Raw genomic sequence first — 19,064 nt, 5'->3', positions numbered from 1 at the left:
AAAAGCAACCCAGTGTTTCTTATGGAAAAGCAACACCCCCGACCTGGCAAAACCAAAAATCCCCAGTGACACAAGCTCCTCAAAAGATCCCCACAACCCATCCCCACACAGCTGACCCTCCTCTCTGTCCCAGCTGCCTCATCTCTCCTGCCAATACCTGCACACACCCCTTCCTCCCCAGTGCCACAATTTCATAGGAAACCCCAAATCCATCACTTCCCACCATTGTGTTCACCTTTTTGGTGCACAGCCAGAGCTACCCACCACAGGAATTATAAATCCACGTGATTATCCTGCTCTTCAAACTGGAGTTTGGAAATTAAACCCCTTCCTACAGCCTCATAACTTTTTTTTTTTTTTCTTCATCACCCAAAGGGCTCTTTCATTTCCTGGTGTTTCCTGACCATGTTTTCCCTCTTACACATCCCAGTAAACACCCTCCCTCTGGGATGGGGATGGAGCTGGACCAGGCTGGCTTTCCAGCAGGAAGGCTGCCAGCCAGGGACCTGCCTCCCTCTGCTGATGGAAAAGGACACTACAAAGCTAGGGATATGCCAAAAACACCTCCACAAGATCCTGCTGTGGAATAAGCATGAGAGATTCGGCTCAGCTCTTTCCCTGGCACAGGTAGCTTCCCCTGGAGCCAGGATTTGGGCACAGGATTAATAAAGACAAGGGGTAGAAGGGAAAAAAAAAAAAAGAAAAAAAAAGGCATTTTTGCTGAAAAACAAAGACCAGTCTCACACAGAGACAGTCTGAAAGCCAGGTCCTCAGTATTTTTAAAACTAGCTTTTATTTTTCCCAAACATAAAGTCTTTCTGGAACACGGCAGCAGGACCAGCCCTGCCCTGCTCGGGCAGCGTGGGCTGGGAAGTGATTTATCCCGGGAAGGCCGGACCCCTCAGCACTGCCCTCAGGCACCTTCCCTCCAAGCTTTGCAGGGGAATTTCAACAGAAGCCAGCACTGGGCGCTGCTGGGGAGTTGCTGGGCTGTCCCATTCCAGCTGGTTCCCTGTCCCTCCTGGCCAGGCTCGCCCCATCCAGCCCCTCCAAGAGCCGAGCTCACGGGCACTCCCCGCAGTCCGAGATGATCACCTTCTGCTTCGTCTTCCCATCTTTGGTGCCCTGAGCCTTGGAGAAAAAAACAGCAGCAATTAAGGGCACCAAGCTCTTAATTAAGGGCAGGAAGAGGGTCAGCTGTGCCCAGACCACCCTGCTGACCAGCACCTACCTCGATCTCCCGCACCACGTCCATGCCCTCCGTCACCTCCCCAAACACCACGTGCTTCCCGTCCAGCCAGTCTGTTTTATCACAGGTGATGAAGAACTGGGAGCCATTGGTGTTTGGGCCAGAGTTTGCCATCGACACCATCCCTGGGATCAAAGAGTGCAGTGTTATGGCTGAGAAGGGAGTGATGGATTCCAGCACATGAGCTGCTACTTTGACCCAGACCCATTTCCTGCAAAATGGATTTAGGAGAGCTTCTGAATATCAAAATCCACAGAAACTACTGGAAACCAATTATGTTGACAAACACTTGCAAGCACGAAAGATGGAAAGGGGTAGAAGCTGCTTAGCTATTTTTAGCTGCAGTTACAGCAAAGATGTTTGTAGGGAGATAAACCTGCTTGCCTGTTCCCGCTTTTCATAGTCACGCTGTGACATTCCTCCTTTAAAACGGAACAGGAAAGCAGCTTTGAAATTACTTTTTCATTATGTAACACTGGAAATTAACTGTGTGGTTGGAGAGGGAACGAGGCATTTCTGCTTGGTGACACACGAGGGGCTGACCAGGGCAGATCACACGGTGGCAGACGCCTCTGACCAACGTAGATCATAATTCAGGGCCAGTACTACCAACATGGTACAAGCCAAAACAGCCCAAATGTGGCCCCTAGATGATATTAAAAAATTTTCTTTCCAGTTCCTGCCTGGAGATGGGCTTTACCTGGCCCTGTGTGTTTGAGAATGAAGTTCTCATCATCAAACTTCTTCCCGTAGATGGATTTGCCTCCGGTGCCGTTGTGGTTGGTGAAGTCGCCGGCCTGGCACATGAACTGGGGGATGACACGGTGGAAGCTGCTCCCTTTGAAGCCAAATCCCTTCTCGTGGGTGCAGAGGCAGCGGAAATTCTCTGTAGGGGGGGCAAAGGGGAGAGAGGTGAGAGCTGTGGCACTGCTGGAAGCCACCATGGCAGGGAGGCAGAACCTCCTCCCCACCTGCAGTCATGGGCACCACATCCGAGCGCAGGAGGATCCGCAGCCGCCCCGCGGGTTTGTTCCCAATCTTGATGTCCATGTAAACCTGAGGGTTAACCCGGGATTTCTTGGCAGGAGGCTCGTCCTGGGCAGGAAAAGAAATAAAAGCAAGTTTTGATGACATTCCTCTGCTGTGCCTCCAGAGATGGCCAGTCTCACGCTCTCAGCCTTTGGAATAATGGGGATACAGATGGCTGGGATTGTTTTTCCTACCTCCTGTGCCTCTGGTTTGGGGGCCTCTGTTCCTCCCTCCTCTTTGTTCTCCTCCAAAGTCTTCCCTGAAAACTTCTTCAGCCACTCATCATCTGACCAGACTGTGACAGCAAAAGGAAAAGTCAGAGCACAGGAACTGATCCAAAAGGCCACACCTGAGTTTATGAACAAAGCTCTGAACATCCACAGGGATGTTCTCCCCCTCCCAGGCAGCAGCTCACCAGGCCTGGATGATCCTTCTTTAATTCGCATGGGTTTGGCCAAGTTCACACGGATGGTCCTGCCAAAGAGCTCGGACTCATTCTGCAGAGGGAAAAAAAGCACAACAAAGCCCACCCAAAGGTATAAAATCACCGTGCCCCCCAAAATCCCCACAGAGGTCAGAGGAGGACAGAGCCTGTGTTCTCTCTGCAGCCCACAGCACAGAGGGTAGCAAAATCACAGGTCTCTGAGGGCAAGTGGGAACAGGGTCCATACCATGTTGTCAATTGCTGCCGCTGCATCCTGCCAAGAAATCAAAATAAAATAATTATTATCCTTTCTTCTCTCCCTTTAAAAGCAAGGCTAAGCATAGACATGCCCCAGCACTTCATTATAGAAAAGGTTGCCAGATTTTCCTAAACCTCATCTGCCCCAGGGCTGATGGATCTTCCAAGAGCTGTATCCAAACCAGGATCTGGGTCTCATCACCCAGTAAATCCATTTTATTTAAGATGCTTTATTGCTGACACCAGCACTTGGGAGAGGAGGAGAGATCTGTGCATGAGACCCAGGACAGACCATAAGAAGACAAATATATGACAATCTATGCTGCCCATGAAGCCAAGAAACCCACCCAGGGACGATGGTAGGGAGGGGTTCGGGCCAGCAGTAGCTGTGCTTCAGCCCAAAACAAAATGGGAAAAGCGGGAACTTGGAAAAGCAGGAACTTGGAAGAGCAGAACATCTCCCACCGCCGGAGAGTGATTCAATGCTGTGGTAGGTACAAGCCCCACCCGCTTCCATGGACTGTCTCCAAAGGGAAGAGGATCCACCCCAAAACCCCAGGGGAGGAAAAACCCCGAGTAGCCCCAGCATTTGCCCTTTCTCACCTCCGCCAGCTCAAACTCCACGAAGGCGAATCCCCGGTGCTTTTCTGGAGGGAGAGAAGCGAGGGGGTCACGGGCAGCACAGACACACCGGTCCCACGGAGCGACGGGGGTCTCATCCCACCCCATCCCATCCCATCCCATCCCATCCCCATCCCCGGGAAAACCGCACGCCGCGGATGCCCCGCCGTGCCAGCACGCACCCGTCTCGTAGTCCAGCGGGATCTGGATGTCGGTGATGTCTCCGAAAGGGATGAAGGCGGCGTGCAGCACCTTCTCGTCCACCTCCTCGGCCAGCCCGCCTGCGGGGCACCGGGCAGCGGTCACCGGGCAGCGCCGGGCACCGCCGGCCCCGCTCGGGGCACCCCCGGCCCCGCCACTCACCCACGTACAGCACCCGCTTGGTGGCCGCCATCGCGCCCCGGTGCCCCCGGAACGGGTCGGGACGGGAGGACCCGCCCCGGAACGGCGCCATCGCCCCGCCCCCGGGAGCGCGGGATGGGCGGTGCGGGCGGCGGGTTCCACGGGGGAATTGTGCTGCAGAGCTCCCGGGAAGCTGCCTCCCTGGCACGTGCCACCCACCAGCTTCCAGGCTTTCCCTGAGCTGCCTTTTTCCTATTACTGCGAGGGGGAGTGTGCCTTCCCCCGGGACTCCTGCATGAACGCCACCAACCACGCCATCCTGCAGTCCCTGGTCGGCGCCACCCAAAAGGACAGACCCAGGGGGACACTGAGGGTCTTGGGGAGCCCGATGGGTCCTGATGGAGAACTGGGTTTTGGGATGAGCATGGCTGGGTTTGAGGGTGTTCAGGTCAGATGGTGCAGTTCAGCTGCTGGTCCAGACAAAGTATTAGTAGGTGCATGCACCTCTGGACGTGTGCTCACACATCTGGATGGGTACTTGCACACCTGGATGGGTGCTCACAGGCTGGTCCCCACCACAGGATCACAGGAGGTTCTGATACGGCATTTCAAGGCATTCATGGAGAAACAAGTGTGAGGGCACACAGCTCACCAGCTCTGCCCATCACCCTGAGCCGACCCGTTCACCTCCACCCCGAACAAGGCGTTGAACTCGATGATCCTGGAGGTCTCCTCCAACCTCAGCGGTTCCATGGTTCTTTCTGTCAGAATTAAAGTATATTTACAGAATGCTTTTTATTATCCCAAAGGATCACCCAAAACAGCTTGCAAAGTGCTTATGGGCCCCAGCACCAAAACACAGCCACCTTTAGTGTATAAAGTAGCACCAGAACCATTGAACACCCAGGTGAAAATTTGGAAATCTAAACAAAGAACAGCAGAGCTTTTCCTCAAGAGCAGACAGCAAAAAAGGAAGCCCAAACCCTTGTACTCTTCAGGTGAAAATACCTCCCAAACCCTTCTCTCATATCACTGCTTACAGACATCACCCTTTCATACATTGCCCGAGGCATAATTTTAACACAGCTGCCTCAAAACACTCATCATCCAAAATTAACAAGCAGAATAACTCAAACCCCAATTTAATATATTCACCACCTGATAACTGCCCATCAGTTTAATTTCACAAAACCACACCACGGTTTTTAATCAAAGAGAGAGAAATGACAACAAGCACAGAGCAAGTTTATTCATTTATTGATAAATGTTTCCCAAACTTTCCAAACTGGATTGTTCAATTAAACACAAACCCACAAAAATACTTCCAGCCTAAAATCCTCAAACGTCCTCCTTAGAAGACACAAGGGGTAGCTCTGTTCTGACAAAGGAACCCCCATTCTGGTTTTGGAAACCTCGAGCTTCAGAGTTGGCTTTTTAAATAAGATCTTGAAGATTAATTTACAAAATGCAATATAACTATGTGATATGATGCATGGCATTGAGATCTGCAGGACAGTGAAGGATCTTCAAACATCTTCAGCTGATGTCTAGGAAGGGGCTATTTGGCTTCTTTGTATCCTACAGGAAAAAGGGGAGACAATTTACTCACACACAGCATCCCTGCTCCAGGCTAGGGAACATTCCTGAACTACAAACCACGAGGAATGCAATATAATTTGGAAGGTATGGAGAAGCTGTTCCCAGTTGTCAGATGATCAGAAATTGCAGTTCTCCACAAGAAACTCAAATTCTTTACTAAATCAGCCAGTGACCAGAGCCACTGAGAAATACACGGATGAAAATAAGAATCCCAATCATTCTTCACCAGTTTGAGTTGTGATGTGACTACGACAGCTTCACAAAAAGTTCTGGGGATGTCAATTCCAGACAATCCACAGGAAAATGGATCATCAAACGCAAGAGCAGGCATTTGAAGAATCAAAAACCTTATTCAGAAGTTAAACAAGAGCCAGCTCCAAATACAGGTGACACCATTTGTGTGAACAAACCTGTGCCCTGAAATGACATTCCTGACACCAGCACTTTATAACAGACACTGAAGGCAGATGGTTTTCAGGATAAGGAATAGGCATTAACAGCCTGTTTAGCCTCAAAGTCTCTAGAGCACCTTGTGTGTCTCCCATTTCCCACATCAGCAGTTCCACAGGACTCATCCCAAAGCTTTAGTCCTTCCTGGACATGTCAGCTGCAAGGAACACTTCAGGGACTTGACCCTTCTGATGCTTAAATAAAATAAGGTATGTGAAGAACATAAAGTTTTACATAAGGATTCTGTTGGGAGAAACTACATTAGGAGTTTTTTGTTTGTTTATAAAGAGAGGACTAAAATCAGACAAGTGCTGGACACGGCCCTGCACGGGGCCTCCAGACTGGATTGGTCACCAACAATCATGTTTTATTTACTGATTCTGGAAGCTTCCAAGTGAAGCTGAGGACCGAGACACTCACCAGTCATCCTGGTTCAAGAGGTAGCAGCAACCACACCCACTTTCTGGGCAGCTTCTTTCTTGGCTTGGTGAGCCTGCAACACGGCCACGGCCTCCTCCACCTCGGGGAGACAAACCCAGTGAGACCTTCTCCCTCCGAGCCCCCCAGAGCCACCCCAGCCAAGGGAACACACCCGCTTACCTTCGACCGGAGCGACTCCGGAGACTCCAGCATGTGCAGCAGCTCGGAGTTGTCAATCTCTAGCAGCATTCCTGTGATCTTCCCAGCGAGGCTGGGGTGCATAGCTTGGATCAGAGGGAACAAACGTTCTCCTGAGGGGAATAGGAGTTCAGAGGAGTTTTGATTAAAAAGAGTCATTTTGGAGATCTGAGGGGATTTCCAGATGGGAAGTCGTCTGTGAGCACTGGAGTTTCACTTACCCAGCATCTGCTTCTGCTCCTGGGGAGGGGCAGCAGCCAGCATGGAGGCTGTCAGTGGCTCCTGGCCCTGCACATGCACTGCGGGCTGAGGTGCCTATAAAGGACAGACATGAGGGTTCTGAAATAGGCAATAGGCTGATTCCTTCATATTTAGACATTCCCTCCTAAAACACAATCTTTGTCAAGCCCGCAGCACACTTAATTTCCAGAGAAGGACAGGTAAGGTGCCCTTGGTTCACAAACATGCTCCCTGCAAGTCCTGAGCTCAAAACCCCATAATGTCATACATGGGCACTGTAAACCTTACAAAAACAGGATCAAACATTGTGAGACACTGAGAAAGAGCAACATCCACTCCTGCCTTTTTCACAATGCAGAGGGTTTGTGGGAGAAGCAAACTGTGCTTTCAGTGATACTCTGGTGAGGACTTGGCAAAGAGGAGAGAGAATAAATGGTTGCAAAATGGGAACAAAGAAACAAGAAAAATATCCTTACAGGAAACCTGGGCAAAAAAGGGTTTGGGAGTACAAGATAGATAAACCAATCAGTGTGCCCTTGGCAAAGGCATAACTGTCAGGTGTTTAAATTCCAAATTATGCCTGTCTGGGTTATAAAAGTCGCTTAAGTTTCTATAAAAACACTTTAGTTGCATGTGAAACCTGCTCCCTGAAGTAACTGCAGGGACTTCCCAGCCCAGCCCCTGGAGTTACCTGCAGAGGCTGGACACCTGGGTGTGGGCTGCGGACACTTGAGGCATATTTGTAAGGAGGGACAGCTCTGGGAGCAGGGGCAGCTACAGGTGGACGGGGAGCCAAATTCTGTGCTGCTGTGCCAACACCTGCAAAGGAAGGACAGAGTGACAAACAAACACCTGCAGCAACATGCAAGCAAGTTGGATGTCTGGTACTAACTGCTGAATCCAAACCATGCTCTGCACAGTAATAATCCTTTAGAAACTAGTCTTCAAACTGTAACTTGCTACTTTATTAGTGGGCTATTCTCCCTAGGACTAATCCATGGATTCCACATCTTGTGTTTTTCAGCTATTCACTAGAATAAAATGAATTGGGACGCCCTACTCTCAAAGTAAAACCCATAACCTACAGAGACTTCTGTTGTTTTTTTGAGTGGTTAAGTGTTGCAGAGGTGTAGAGATGAGTCCCAAACCAGTGGAAAACAACCCATCTGGATTTCCACTGCTGTGCTGTAGCACCAACTGTCCCCCAGACCTGCACTGCACAGCGAGGAACAGGAAAGAGTCAGGTGCTGGCTCTGCCCCTTGCTCCAGGTGACCTTTGGTTGTCCCATATCTGACAACCATCTTTGGAAGCGGAAGTCAAGTCTCCATAGCGTGCTCCTCCTTCCCTCCAGGACAAGGAGGAATGGCCTGGGAGCAGACCCCTTACCAACTCTCTGGGCAGCAGCAGGGAGGCCACGGGAGGCCGGAGCATTGGCAGGGGCCAGATGGCGCAGGGCTGGCCGGGGTCCCGACTGGCGCATGGCGTTGGGCATTCCCTGGAAGCCTGATGGAAAACACGGGGGGAAATCCTCAGAACAGAACCAACTGGCAAGCCAGAACAGTCAGCTACAGGGGTTGTGTGTGGAAAGGAAGGTGTGGATTGTTCCCGTTGGGAAGTACAGCCACCAAAGGGTCATACAACCAAAACAGCCTCTGGCACAGCTCACCTTGAGGTCTTCCTCCTTGCTGCCAGCGTGGGTTGGGTCTCATCTGCGTCATTTGGTTGGGTGCATAGTAAGTGGGTCTGCTCTGAGCCTGAAGAAAGATCAGACAAGCTCAGAGGCAACATCTAAGTGAATCACAAACATTGTTTACAACATGTTTTGGCAGTGGTTGCCAGGACTCAACACTCAAGTCAGATTAAGAGAACAGGCAGCTGGCAAGTCACAGAATTAACCCCACTGACTGCGCCCCTTATTAGGAGTTATTTGCTTACAGACATAAGAAAGGCTCAATGAGATTAATGCTGCTGAACCAACAAACCTCTAAGACAGGTTAAAGAACCCACACTGGCTCAGCTCACCTGGGGCACAGCAGGCATGAAATACCCCCCAGCAGCAGGCTGGAACTGGTTAATGATTGTGTTGGCAGGCAAGGCTCTCATCCCAGCGATGCGCTGCATGTACTGGTTCGTGAGATGGGCCTTTCTCTCCTCCTTCCTCTGTGCCAGTGCCACATACAAGGGCTTGGAGCCCACAATCCGCCCGTTCATCTCTGTCACAGCTTTCGTAGCTTCCTCTGGAGAGGAAAAGCAGACAAAGCCAAACCCTTTGCTCCGTCCATCTTCCAGCATCACCTGCAGTAAAGATCAATTGCTAGTGGAGGACCAGCACCACAACTTAGCATAAGAATCCCTGGTTTTTTAAATTTCAGGCAGGTAGGACATAACTGTTGCAGAGGTGTAGAGGCAGGTACTCAATGGAGAGTCACTTGTCTGGATTTGCTCTGCTTTGCTGTCAGCACCATGTGTCCCCAGGCCCACACTGCGCAGTAAGGAATGGGAAAGATTTGGTGCAGCTCTAAATGTCATTTCCTGCTCACTGGGAGTCACTTAAACAGGCATGTTTGCCCCTTCCTGTCTCCCCTCTTGATAAGGGAATGAAGCTTTCAGTAAAATCCCACCAAGCCCCAAAGAAATCTGTTTATTTACTAGTCCAGATATTTTCAGAACCACTACGACCAGAAGATAAGAACTGCCCTTTAATCCCATGTCAGACAACAGTTCCTTCTTCAGGCTTTAAAATTTAAATACCCCTAAACCCAACAATACCTTGGCACTCGTTATTGACCCAAAAGGTGAGAACTCCTTCCTCAGTTTTTCATCATCTATAGTGTCATCTAGGTTTTTAATGTATAGGTTAACACCCTGGAAGGGAGAGAACAGTAAGACATTCATAACATTAAAGAAAATCTTAAGCACATGAACAGTTATCCATCTGCCAGAGCTGTAATTTATCTGAAAACTCTTAATTTAGCATCATGTTCCTTTCATACCACCCAAAGCTGAAGGTGTGATAAATGTTGCAAAGGCGTAGAGACAAGTCCCACTGTGGTGAAAGGGAGCTTGTCTGGATTTCCTCTGCTTCCCTGTTGCATCATGTGTCCCCAGTCCAGAACTGCACCTCAAGGAGCGGGGAAGTTTCAGATGCGACCTCTGACATGACCCAGTTCTGCCATAAGTTAGAGACAACAGTGCAGAGTTATGCTGCCTCTTCCCATCCCTCTGGGTTTCCCCATTTGACAGTCGAGGAGACTTCATGCCTGTTTTCTCATGTCCTCCTAAACGCTTTCACTGCCAAGATTATTAACCCTTTGACACCAAATACCACGGAGACACCTCTAAGTTTTAACTCCCAGGGTCTCTCACAGGACAATGACTACCTTGTCAACTCCTTTTGAGTCCAGCAATGGGATGAAAATGGTGCTAAAAATCAGAGAAGGAACAGACTAATCACCTGGTACCGGCTGAGTCTCTCCTGTTTCAGCTGTTCAAACCTTCTCTTCAGCTCTGCCTGGCGCTCAGCCTTCTTCTGTGCTCGGCCCACAAACAGCATTTTCCCGTTGATATCCTTCCCGTTCATTTCTTCCACTGCCTGCACAGAGGGTCCAAGAGGAAACTGTCAGCTGCTGAAGCAGGGCAGTACCTGATCCTGTAAGGAACAGGCCTGCCCAGAGCTCACGTTGTATCCTGCCTGTCAGTCAATAAATCAAAGTTTGCACATCACCTTTGCACTGTTTCTGTGTGACAACAGGCTAATTAAAGACAAACTGAAGTTATCAGGACAGATCATGCTGACACAACACCATTGGGAATTTATCCCCACCCCTTCTTGCAAATAAGGCTAAATTTTAATGAGCACACTGCTTAGAGAAGACCATTTTTAAACCATGTTCTCACTCTAGAAACCGTCCCCCTCCTCAAGCCCTGCACTGTAGTGTTTCTCCAGCAATTAACAGTCTTGATTATACCACTGCATGCTGTGGATCTGGGAAACTGGAGAAATGCCAAGTTACCCTTGAATGTCAAGCTAGTAAGGTGCAAAAGGTTTCTGAGTTCCCACATCTAGAAGCAGTTATGCCTGAGGCAGAATTTTCTTTCTTTTCAGAAACAGGCTCCCATGACAAACCAAGTTTTTCTTCTCTGAAGATACCCAAACAACAAAAATTGGTCCTACCTTGTTAGCTTCTTCATGCTTTTCAAAGCTTACAAAGCCAAAGCCTTTGGATTTTCCAGTGGGGTCTGTCATCACTTTAACACTCAGTGTTTTACCTGTTACCAGGGGACAGGGTTAGTAAAATATCATCGATCTATTTCAAGACTATTAAGCTTCATAAAATAACCCCAGTCCTCAGCCTCTGCCTCCTGCCCAACATTTGTCACAACTACTCACACACCTCAGCCTTAAAGTGACCCAGGTAGAGCTACACAGATGGTAGCAGCACTCAAACTACCACAGTTCATGGAATTCAGTCTCATTAAATGTATTTCTGTATTTACCGTATTTGCCAAAGAGCTCCTTTAGCCTTTCATCATCCATGTCATCCCCAAAGTTTTTAATATAAACATTGGTGAATTCTTTTGCCTTGGCTCCCAACTCAGCCTCCCGCTCCTTACGAGACTTGAATCTCCCAACAAATCTGCAAGAATGAATGAAAATCCCAATAAAACAGATTGTCTTCAAGAGTGGAAGAACAATGTGTGACTTGCAGCGAGGCAAAAAAAATGAGTGTGTAGTAGGAGCTGGGAATGGGGACAAGAAAGGGTGACAGCAGAGGACAACAAACAGGCCACAGACCAACCAGAAAAATCACCTGTCCTATGGTCAGCCAAGGACGCCCACCCAGCTCTGCACCTCTGTCCTGTCCATAGAACCCACCCCGCCCGCTAGCAGAGAGGTGGCAAATCAAGGCTTGGTCAGGGAAACCCACCAGTCCTGGAATGGAGGGGTAGCAGGCCATGGCTTGGGCAGGGTCACTCACCAGCCCTGTAGTGGAGAGGTAGCAGGCCAAGGCTTGGGCCAGGAGAACCAGTGCCTTGTGTGTCCCTGTTAATACCGAGATGCCTCCCGGAGCATGTGAGCGCTGCTGCTGCCGGCTGTGACACTCACACTTTGCGGTCGTTGAGCAGCATGCCGTTCATCTTCTCGATGGCTCTATCTGCAGCATCCTGGGTCTCAAAGTGCACAAAAGCGTAGCCCTTAGAGCCATTCTCATCACACACCACCTGCAACATGGGCAAGGAAAACAAAACATCAGTCAGCCCTCTGGACGTGGTGTCACATTCACACTAAAATATCTTACTGCCCGGGGCACGACAGTGTCCCTGTTTCAGACTTCACGACCAGATCTGACACAACTTCAGCAATGCCCCAGCTTTTGGCCGACTCTGCCTTTCAGACTCTGCTCCTCACCCGGTGAAAGGTGCCCCTTCCACTTCCTACACTGAACTCTCTGATCCTGCCCCCGCCACAGCAGAATTGGACAAAGTTACCACATCTCTCACCTTGCAGGACAAAATGTTTCCAAACGCTGAGAATGTGTCATAAAGTGCCTTGTTATCAATGGATTTGTCCAGATTCTTAATGAAGACATTCCCAACCCCTGACTTCCTCAAGGAAGGGTCCCTCTGAGACCACATGATGCGAATGGGTTTTCCTTTGATCACATCAAAATTCATGGTATCTAGAGCTCGCTCGGCTGCAAGAGAAGCCAAGAACAGATTTATGTGGTTGGTTAAAGAATAAAAAGGTTTCCATCAGGTGGGTGATCATTTCCTCTGAATTTTACCCAGCTCATGGAGACATTTGGGCTATTATCACATTTAATTCAATGTTTCACATTTAATTCAATGTTTCAAAGGAGATCTTGCAGCACAGTCACTAGACATGTTAAGTATATAAAAGGTTTCACAGAACTATTTAAATTTACATTATAGCAATATTTTAACCAGCACAGTAGAATGGATGTCAAAGAGCCTGGGGTCTATTAGCTATATTCATAATTATTGTAAAGGTAAATTGTTCCATCAAAAGGAGGAAAGGAAATTTAGGAAACCCTGTTAAAAAATGGGATTGATAAAAGTGACTGTTTGGCTGTTTTTCTTTTCATGAAACTCATATCTACCCGTACTCATTTCTATTCAGAGACAGGATCATCTCCCTGTCAGGTCAGGGGAAATGTGCACGAACACGTGGCTGGCAGGGAGGACAACATGAGTCAGCTTCTACAACTTCTGTGGCCAAAAAATGATTCCCAAGTTGCTCAAACTAAAGATGACAGCAAGAGTTGACAAAATTCTGGGAAAAAAAGTCCATATACCCAATCTGATTAAAGGGAAGTGTTTATCTAAACTCTCAAAGCCCAGCACTGTCATTCTAACCTACACTGAAACCCCCCTCCATGGTGCTATTTCTGCTGCCTACTGGTATATTAAAAGGATCATTACGTACACACATCAGGATCTTGTTCATAAAATTGAGATGCTTGGATTGTTCTGGGCCAGAAACACTCCCAGCATGGAGTGAGCCGAGAAAAAGAAAGACTCTTAATTCCCAGCATGAAGCAGAGAAAGAGATGGAAAGACATGCATTAAAATCAAGGAATATTAACAGGGCAGAACCAAGGTTTTCCAAATTTGTTTGGTTCAGTTCTTCCAGGCCACCTTCACCCTATAATACCTGCTGATAAAATTTCAGGAGGAGAAAATTCAATTCAAGCAGCTTCTTTCCTCTGCTTGTGCAGAGTAACTACTTAGCATGTCCCAAAATTACCTCTAGGAATTCCAGTGGGACACTGCCTACCAAAGCCTCCTGCACTTCCTTCCCCCTTCAACTACTGCAAGGAAATCTCTCAGAATTTTTCATGTGCTTTGAAATGTTTGGGGGTTTTTTGTTTGGGTTTTTTTTTGTTTCTTTGTGTGTTTTTTGTTTTGTTTCGGTTTGGGGTTTTTTTGTTGCTGTTGCTTCTTAAATTGAAGTGGGGCCATCACTGTTTCCCCCAGTCCTTCACACATAAATCCAGCTGGAAACAAGCTCTGCTGGACTTCATCCCTGAAGGAGTCAGCCTTGAAAAACAATAATAATTTAAGGATTCTACCAGCTCTGTTTAGTCAAAGGTGTTAAGTGCAATTAACTGCCATGCTAAAATGATTTCTCAGCTGCTGCTCCAAGCCCATGCAACCGAGGTTCTTCCCACAGTCCATTCCTAGTAGGCAGTTTAGCAGCCGACCTGGTCCAGCTTGTCAAATTTGGCAGTGTTTATTTATAGCAGGCAGAGGTCCTGCAGAAGTATGTGTTGGCAAGGACACAAACTGGTTGTATATACCATTTGCAGCAGAACCAGGCTCCTGCTGAAAGGTGACAAGCAGATGCAGCAGTGGCATGTAACCAGAGGGAACTGTGAAGGCTCCACAGAGCCAAGTGAGGTCCAGAGGAGTGAGGAACTTACTCCCAGTCCTTTCAAGCTTCCTAAGCATATACTTAAGCAGATACTATTGCACTGCTCTTTCAATAGGTTGCTACTGTTCCACTCTATCATTACACTCCTCTTAAAATTCACTCAGACACTTGATGGGAGCAGTGAAAGCCCTACATGGATTGAGGGAGGTGTGCCATACCCACAGGTGGAAATGCAATCCCCATTCCACCAGGACCTCAGAAAACCTCTAAAGGATCAGCAGGACTTCTGTGAGTGACTCACATTAAGCACATCTGATTCATTTCCTTAATCTGAGCAAACACCTTCTCGTTTTCTTCTATTTAAGACACAAAGCTTCAGTTATTTCAGTTCCTGTATCTGTTTCTCTCCCACTGGTTCCTGTCATCCTTCCAGCAGACTCAAATGCAACTCATACAGAACATTATAGACACTCTTAACCCCTTCCAGGCTTCCTTTTCATTCCTCTTCCATGGCCTTCTGGATAGGGAAAGCATATGAACACTCAGTGCAGTTTGCCTCAGGCCTCAAAGTCATTAACCTCCCTTACAGGCTCCCAGAGCTAACACAATGCTGGAATTAGTGACTGTGGTTGAGCAGCAAGAAGACAGATAACCACACATACGAAGATTCATCCAGGAGAAACCCCACACAAGTTTTATTCTAAAACACAGATGGCTCTGCAAACCCCGGGGCTCTCACTTAGGTCACCAAGCAAAAAAGGCTGACAACCCGAGCACACAGCACAGATTTAACCACTTATTTTTTAAAAAAGTGAGGGTGCACACAGAACACACTTAAATCCCTCAGTCACTGAAATTACAACAAAATGATGCTGCAAGGAAGAACTATGTCAGTCCCCACCCTTCCCTTTTAACTTCACACTTGCATTTACACTACACAGGTCTTCCTTTACACTGTCTTCTCTTCAAGGAAGAGAAGAGTGAAAAAGTTTCTCTGTACTCTTCTACACCTGCTTCTTTAGAGACTCTTATCTATTCCCAGCTCTGGGTTCCCTCTTGGCTTGGGAAGCATTCTGTTTTCTCTGCTTTCAGAACATCTTATCTCTGCAGCCATATTAAAGTTTCTCTGCTTCATTGCCTGAGTTGTCATGTCATGACTGTCAATGTTAGGAAACCCTGGAATGGAATTAAATTGCACGAGGAACACATGAAAAGGGAAATTCAGCTTTTCTTTCAAATTAAATGAGTTTGTTTTCTTTCCCTTCTTCACAGTCAGAAAGAATAAATATTAAAAACCACAGCTGAGCCTGAACTAGCCAGAACTTTGAAGTGTTTCCTTACTCTGCCTATCACAGTAAAACAGGCTCAGTATCCAGCATTCCCTGATTACTACAGCAAAGAACTGCCACCAAAAACAGCAGAGCTCATTTTCCCTAAAAATAACCTCTCTGCAGCAGACTGACAGTTAGACAAAGCATGTCCAGAAAGCAGCTCCTTCCAGGGTCAAGCATCACTCCACCACCTAACAAAAATGTAAAGAAAAACAGAAGCTGTGACCCAGTTTGGACACAGGAGCTGTGGGAGTGCAGAGCATGCTCAGGATGTGACAGTGTGAGCTCCTCGTGGCTCACGGAATGGGGAAGAGTTCTGGTTACTTGACTTGCTCTGTGGCCGCCAGGACAGTCCTACTCACCACACAAAATGAGTTAAAACACTGTGCTCTTCAGGTTTACAAAGCACTCATCCTTCCACAAAAGGTGCCAGGGACATATAAACTATCACCCTCTTTTAACACCTACTGCCACTTCAAACATACAATGTGTCTGTAAGAACTCTAAAAGTTTGCAGAGCACAAAGCTTCCTGATTAAGAGTTATTTTGTAGCACCTCCTCTTACAAATCAAACCAAATCCCTACAGTGCTCCAGAACACCTCCCATGTTTTCACAGATTTAGTGCCATGAAGTCCAAGTGCATTTCTGATGATGCATTCCTGGAACACAACACAGACCCCTCCTCCTCTCAGGAAGCCTCATTCAGGCAGGGCTTTGTACTGCCACCTTAAAAACATTCCCAATTTCTGCATTTCGCAATAAAAACTATATTCTTTGCATTCCAGTGTGTTTTGGAAGGGCTGTTTCATGTTCTGCTGCATTACATGTAGCACAGCAGCTGGGGTTTTTTTATTTAAGCAGTTTGCCAGACAGAAGAAACTGGGAGCATTTCAGAGGAGTTTTCAGCAGGGTAGGAGGAGTTTGACTATTTCTCTGCCCCGATATTAACTCAATGATTAGGTTGAAATCACTTGACCTTCTGGGACCTATTAGTAACAAGACACCACTTACTTGGTTTAAGTATCACTTCAAGTGCAGGAGCTTCCTAAAATGTCTGCTGCCTCACCAGGAGCCCAGAATGGTGCAACCTCCCTCTAAATTCCTGCCTATTTATTACCATAAAAGATTACCTTGGAATATACTGCAAAGCCACCTGTTTGTACGAGGTGCAGAACTTTTCTCCTAAAGCAAGCACGTGTGACCAGCCACTCTTCCCTTTTTACATCATCACTCCACGTGTTAAACAGCTTTGCTATACACTTTAGGAGAACTTTATCAATATTATTGCACCCCCATCTCCCCAGCATTTACCTCATCCAAGCTTGGAGTTCTTAGCTTTATTTCTGCTACTTGTTTTTATTTCTCTTACCCTGCAAACTGAGATTATAGCCCAGGTAAAGGCAGGTGAGCTGGGATAACTGTACCTTTGCTTTTTCAGCACATGAATGTACCAAAGTGGGTCTACAGGAGGGACTCAGAGCAGACAGGTTCATCAGAGCAGGACAGGACCACATATACGGGGCTCTCAGGTTCTTTCCTCCTCACTGAGAAGTTTTAAAACACATAAATACACTGCTTAGTCTGCAAAAAAAGCATTTCTGAGAGTTCCATGAAGGAGGAATCATGCAGTGGGGTGCAAGCCAGCTTTTTATCAGCCTGGCAAGAGAAAGGATCAGAAGTGCTCAATCAGATCAGTCCATATCCCAAGGAAAGAGCACGTAGAAGTTACTCTGACCAGGGAGAAGATGAAAGCTCTGTAAAAATGTAAAGCAGGAAAACCTACTGCAGGCTAAAGGAAACTTTACTTGCTGCTCAAGTCTGTGCTATTGTGAACTGATTCTGAATTCAAGGGAAAAGCCCATTCTCAACTGTCTTTTGGATGTCTCTGTCACATTTAGGTGCTGCTAAACCACAGCACAGAGCAGTAAACTTGCACTAGTCAGCAAGCAAAGCTCTGAAAACTAGGGCAGAAAACGCTGACCCATTTTCCTTCCAGAAAAGACATGTTCTGAAATGACCTCTCCTGTCCCATCTTTCACATGCTGCTTCAGCTCTGGAATACCTACTCGTAGGAAACAAACTGAAGTGTGGAAAAAAAGAAGAGTCTGGCGAGGGCAAATGGATTGAACAATGCATTTTCTCTCCATTTAAAGCAGGAACACCACTTCCCAAACTGGGAGACATTCAGCTGCTTGCACAAACACAGGAGTTAACCAGATCTCCCAAGTATTACACTGGAGTGAGTGGAACAGCCAGAAGACAAGTATTAACTGAGTGTTCCACCAGGGCTGGCTACTCTGAGCTTTTTCTGCTAGGACTAACTGCACAAATACCCACAGAAACAGCCCAAAACTACACCAGAATGAAGGAGAACACAGTGAGGATTATTTTTTTATGTGAGGAACAAACACACATCTCCAAAATTTAATACCAGTGCAAGAAATAGATCTATCAGAAATGTTACTAAGATGTGCATTTTTGTAGACACCAAGCAGTGAATATTCCAATTCCAGTCACTAGAAATGGACTACTCACCCCCATACCTCATTTTTATAGGCATCTACCCGGCAACACACACCACAAGCAGTGTGAGTTGGTGGGGGAAAACGAACAAAAAAGTTGCAGATGTGGCTGTAATTGTCACTTACCATCTGCTGGCTGCTGGAAGTTGACATAGGCATAGCCGAGGGACCGGCGGGTGATCATGTCCCTGCAGACCCGAATGGAGAGCACGGGACCAGCGGGGCTGAACTTCTCATAGAGCATGGCCTCGGTGATATCGGGGTGCAGGTCCCCCACGTACAGCGATGCCATCGGGTAACTGCTGGCTGCCGTGTTCATCTTCCCCTCACCGCTCACTCCCACTGTCGACTAAGCAGTTTTTTGTGGTGGTTTTTTTTTGTTTGTTTGTTTTTGGGGTTTTTTTTCCCCCTCTCGGGGTTTCTATAAGTCAAGCTTCTTATAAATATTTAATTTCGGGGCAACACTCAAAAGTCTTGTTTAAAAGCCTGCCTAAGCTGGGGCCTGCAGACACAGTGTGGGGAACAGGGGTGGGTGTAACGGGAGGGGGGGGGCACTAGCACAAAGAGGGTTGGACAAGCCTGAAAATAAAAAAAAAAAACCCAACAAAACCACCCTAAAGTTCAACCTCCTGGAGCAGCAGGGGTCGGATACGACGCCAAAATTGATACGACACCAAAATTCGTACGCCGGCTGCCGAGCGCTTTTCCCGTCAGCTCTGAGGCAAAAAAAAAAACCCTCCTCAAGGTCCTAAAAACCACAAGGTCCTAAAAAACCCGCGTGCCTTATTATTTTTTTTTTTTCCCGCTTTGGATTTAGCCCAAATCCTGCAGAACGGCGGCCGCTTGACTTTCTGAAGGGGGGGGGGGAGGGAGAAGAAAAAAAAAGAAAAAGCAAAATAAATCTCTGACACGTATTTACATTAACATTTCTTTTAAAATCAGGCGTTCCCTGGTATATATTCTACAGAGGCTTATATTTTATA

General features: G+C 47.4%; 2 protein-coding genes and 3 non-coding genes across 7 annotated transcripts; all 5 read right to left on the bottom strand.

Moving 5' to 3' along the window:
- Positions 1–774: 774 nt before the first annotated feature.
- On the bottom strand, positions 775–4,005 carry PPIE (peptidylprolyl isomerase E). Of its 2 annotated transcripts, XM_032709945.1 has the most exons (10): positions 3,945–4,005; positions 3,764–3,862; positions 3,564–3,607; positions 2,950–2,976; positions 2,694–2,775; positions 2,473–2,573; positions 2,221–2,344; positions 1,950–2,135; positions 1,232–1,374; positions 775–1,131 (listed from the first exon to the last, which is right to left on the bottom strand). In XM_032709945.1, the coding sequence occupies exons 1-10, from the start codon at positions 3,973–3,975 to the stop codon at positions 1,063–1,065; spliced, it is 906 nt and encodes a 301-aa protein (XP_032565836.1). In that variant the 5' UTR covers positions 3,976–4,005; the 3' UTR covers positions 775–1,062. The 2 variants fall into 2 exon arrangements, with proteins under 2 accessions (XP_032565836.1, XP_032565835.1); XM_032709944.1 differs by having other exon boundaries at positions 2,473–2,775.
- A 1,152-nt stretch (positions 4,006–5,157) lies between these two features.
- Positions 5,158–18,916, bottom strand: PABPC4 (poly(A) binding protein cytoplasmic 4). 2 transcript variants are annotated; one of them, XM_032710122.1, is made up of 16 exons: positions 18,695–18,916; positions 18,208–18,430; positions 12,334–12,527; positions 11,939–12,054; positions 11,329–11,468; positions 11,006–11,100; positions 10,286–10,423; positions 9,601–9,696; positions 8,854–9,126; positions 8,498–8,585; positions 8,218–8,334; positions 7,522–7,649; positions 6,812–6,905; positions 6,573–6,703; positions 6,393–6,492; positions 5,158–5,501 (listed from the first exon to the last, which is right to left on the bottom strand). In XM_032710122.1, the coding sequence occupies exons 2-15, from the start codon at positions 18,398–18,400 to the stop codon at positions 6,406–6,408; spliced, it is 1,890 nt and encodes a 629-aa protein (XP_032566013.1). In that variant the 5' UTR covers positions 18,401–18,430; positions 18,695–18,916; the 3' UTR covers positions 5,158–5,501; positions 6,393–6,405. The 2 variants fall into 2 exon arrangements, with proteins under 2 accessions (XP_032566013.1, XP_032566012.1); XM_032710121.1 differs by having other exon boundaries at positions 18,208–18,916.
- LOC116798156 lies at positions 7,945–8,078 on the bottom strand. The gene has a single exon (XR_004360829.1). It is a non-coding gene; the product is annotated as a small nucleolar RNA SNORA55 (small nucleolar RNA).
- Positions 9,217–9,345, bottom strand: LOC116798158. The gene has a single exon (XR_004360831.1). It is a non-coding gene; the product is annotated as a small nucleolar RNA SNORA55 (small nucleolar RNA).
- LOC116798157 lies at positions 9,847–9,979 on the bottom strand. The gene has a single exon (XR_004360830.1). It is a non-coding gene; the product is annotated as a small nucleolar RNA SNORA55 (small nucleolar RNA).
- Positions 18,917–19,064: the final 148 nt, after the last annotated feature.

The sequence above is a fragment of the Chiroxiphia lanceolata genome, chromosome 24 (genome assembly GCF_009829145.1).
Source record: "Chiroxiphia lanceolata isolate bChiLan1 chromosome 24, bChiLan1.pri, whole genome shotgun sequence".
In the NCBI taxonomy this organism is placed as follows: Eukaryota; Metazoa; Chordata; class Aves; order Passeriformes; family Pipridae; genus Chiroxiphia; species Chiroxiphia lanceolata.
This window is presented reverse-complemented; position numbering and strand designations above follow the sequence as displayed.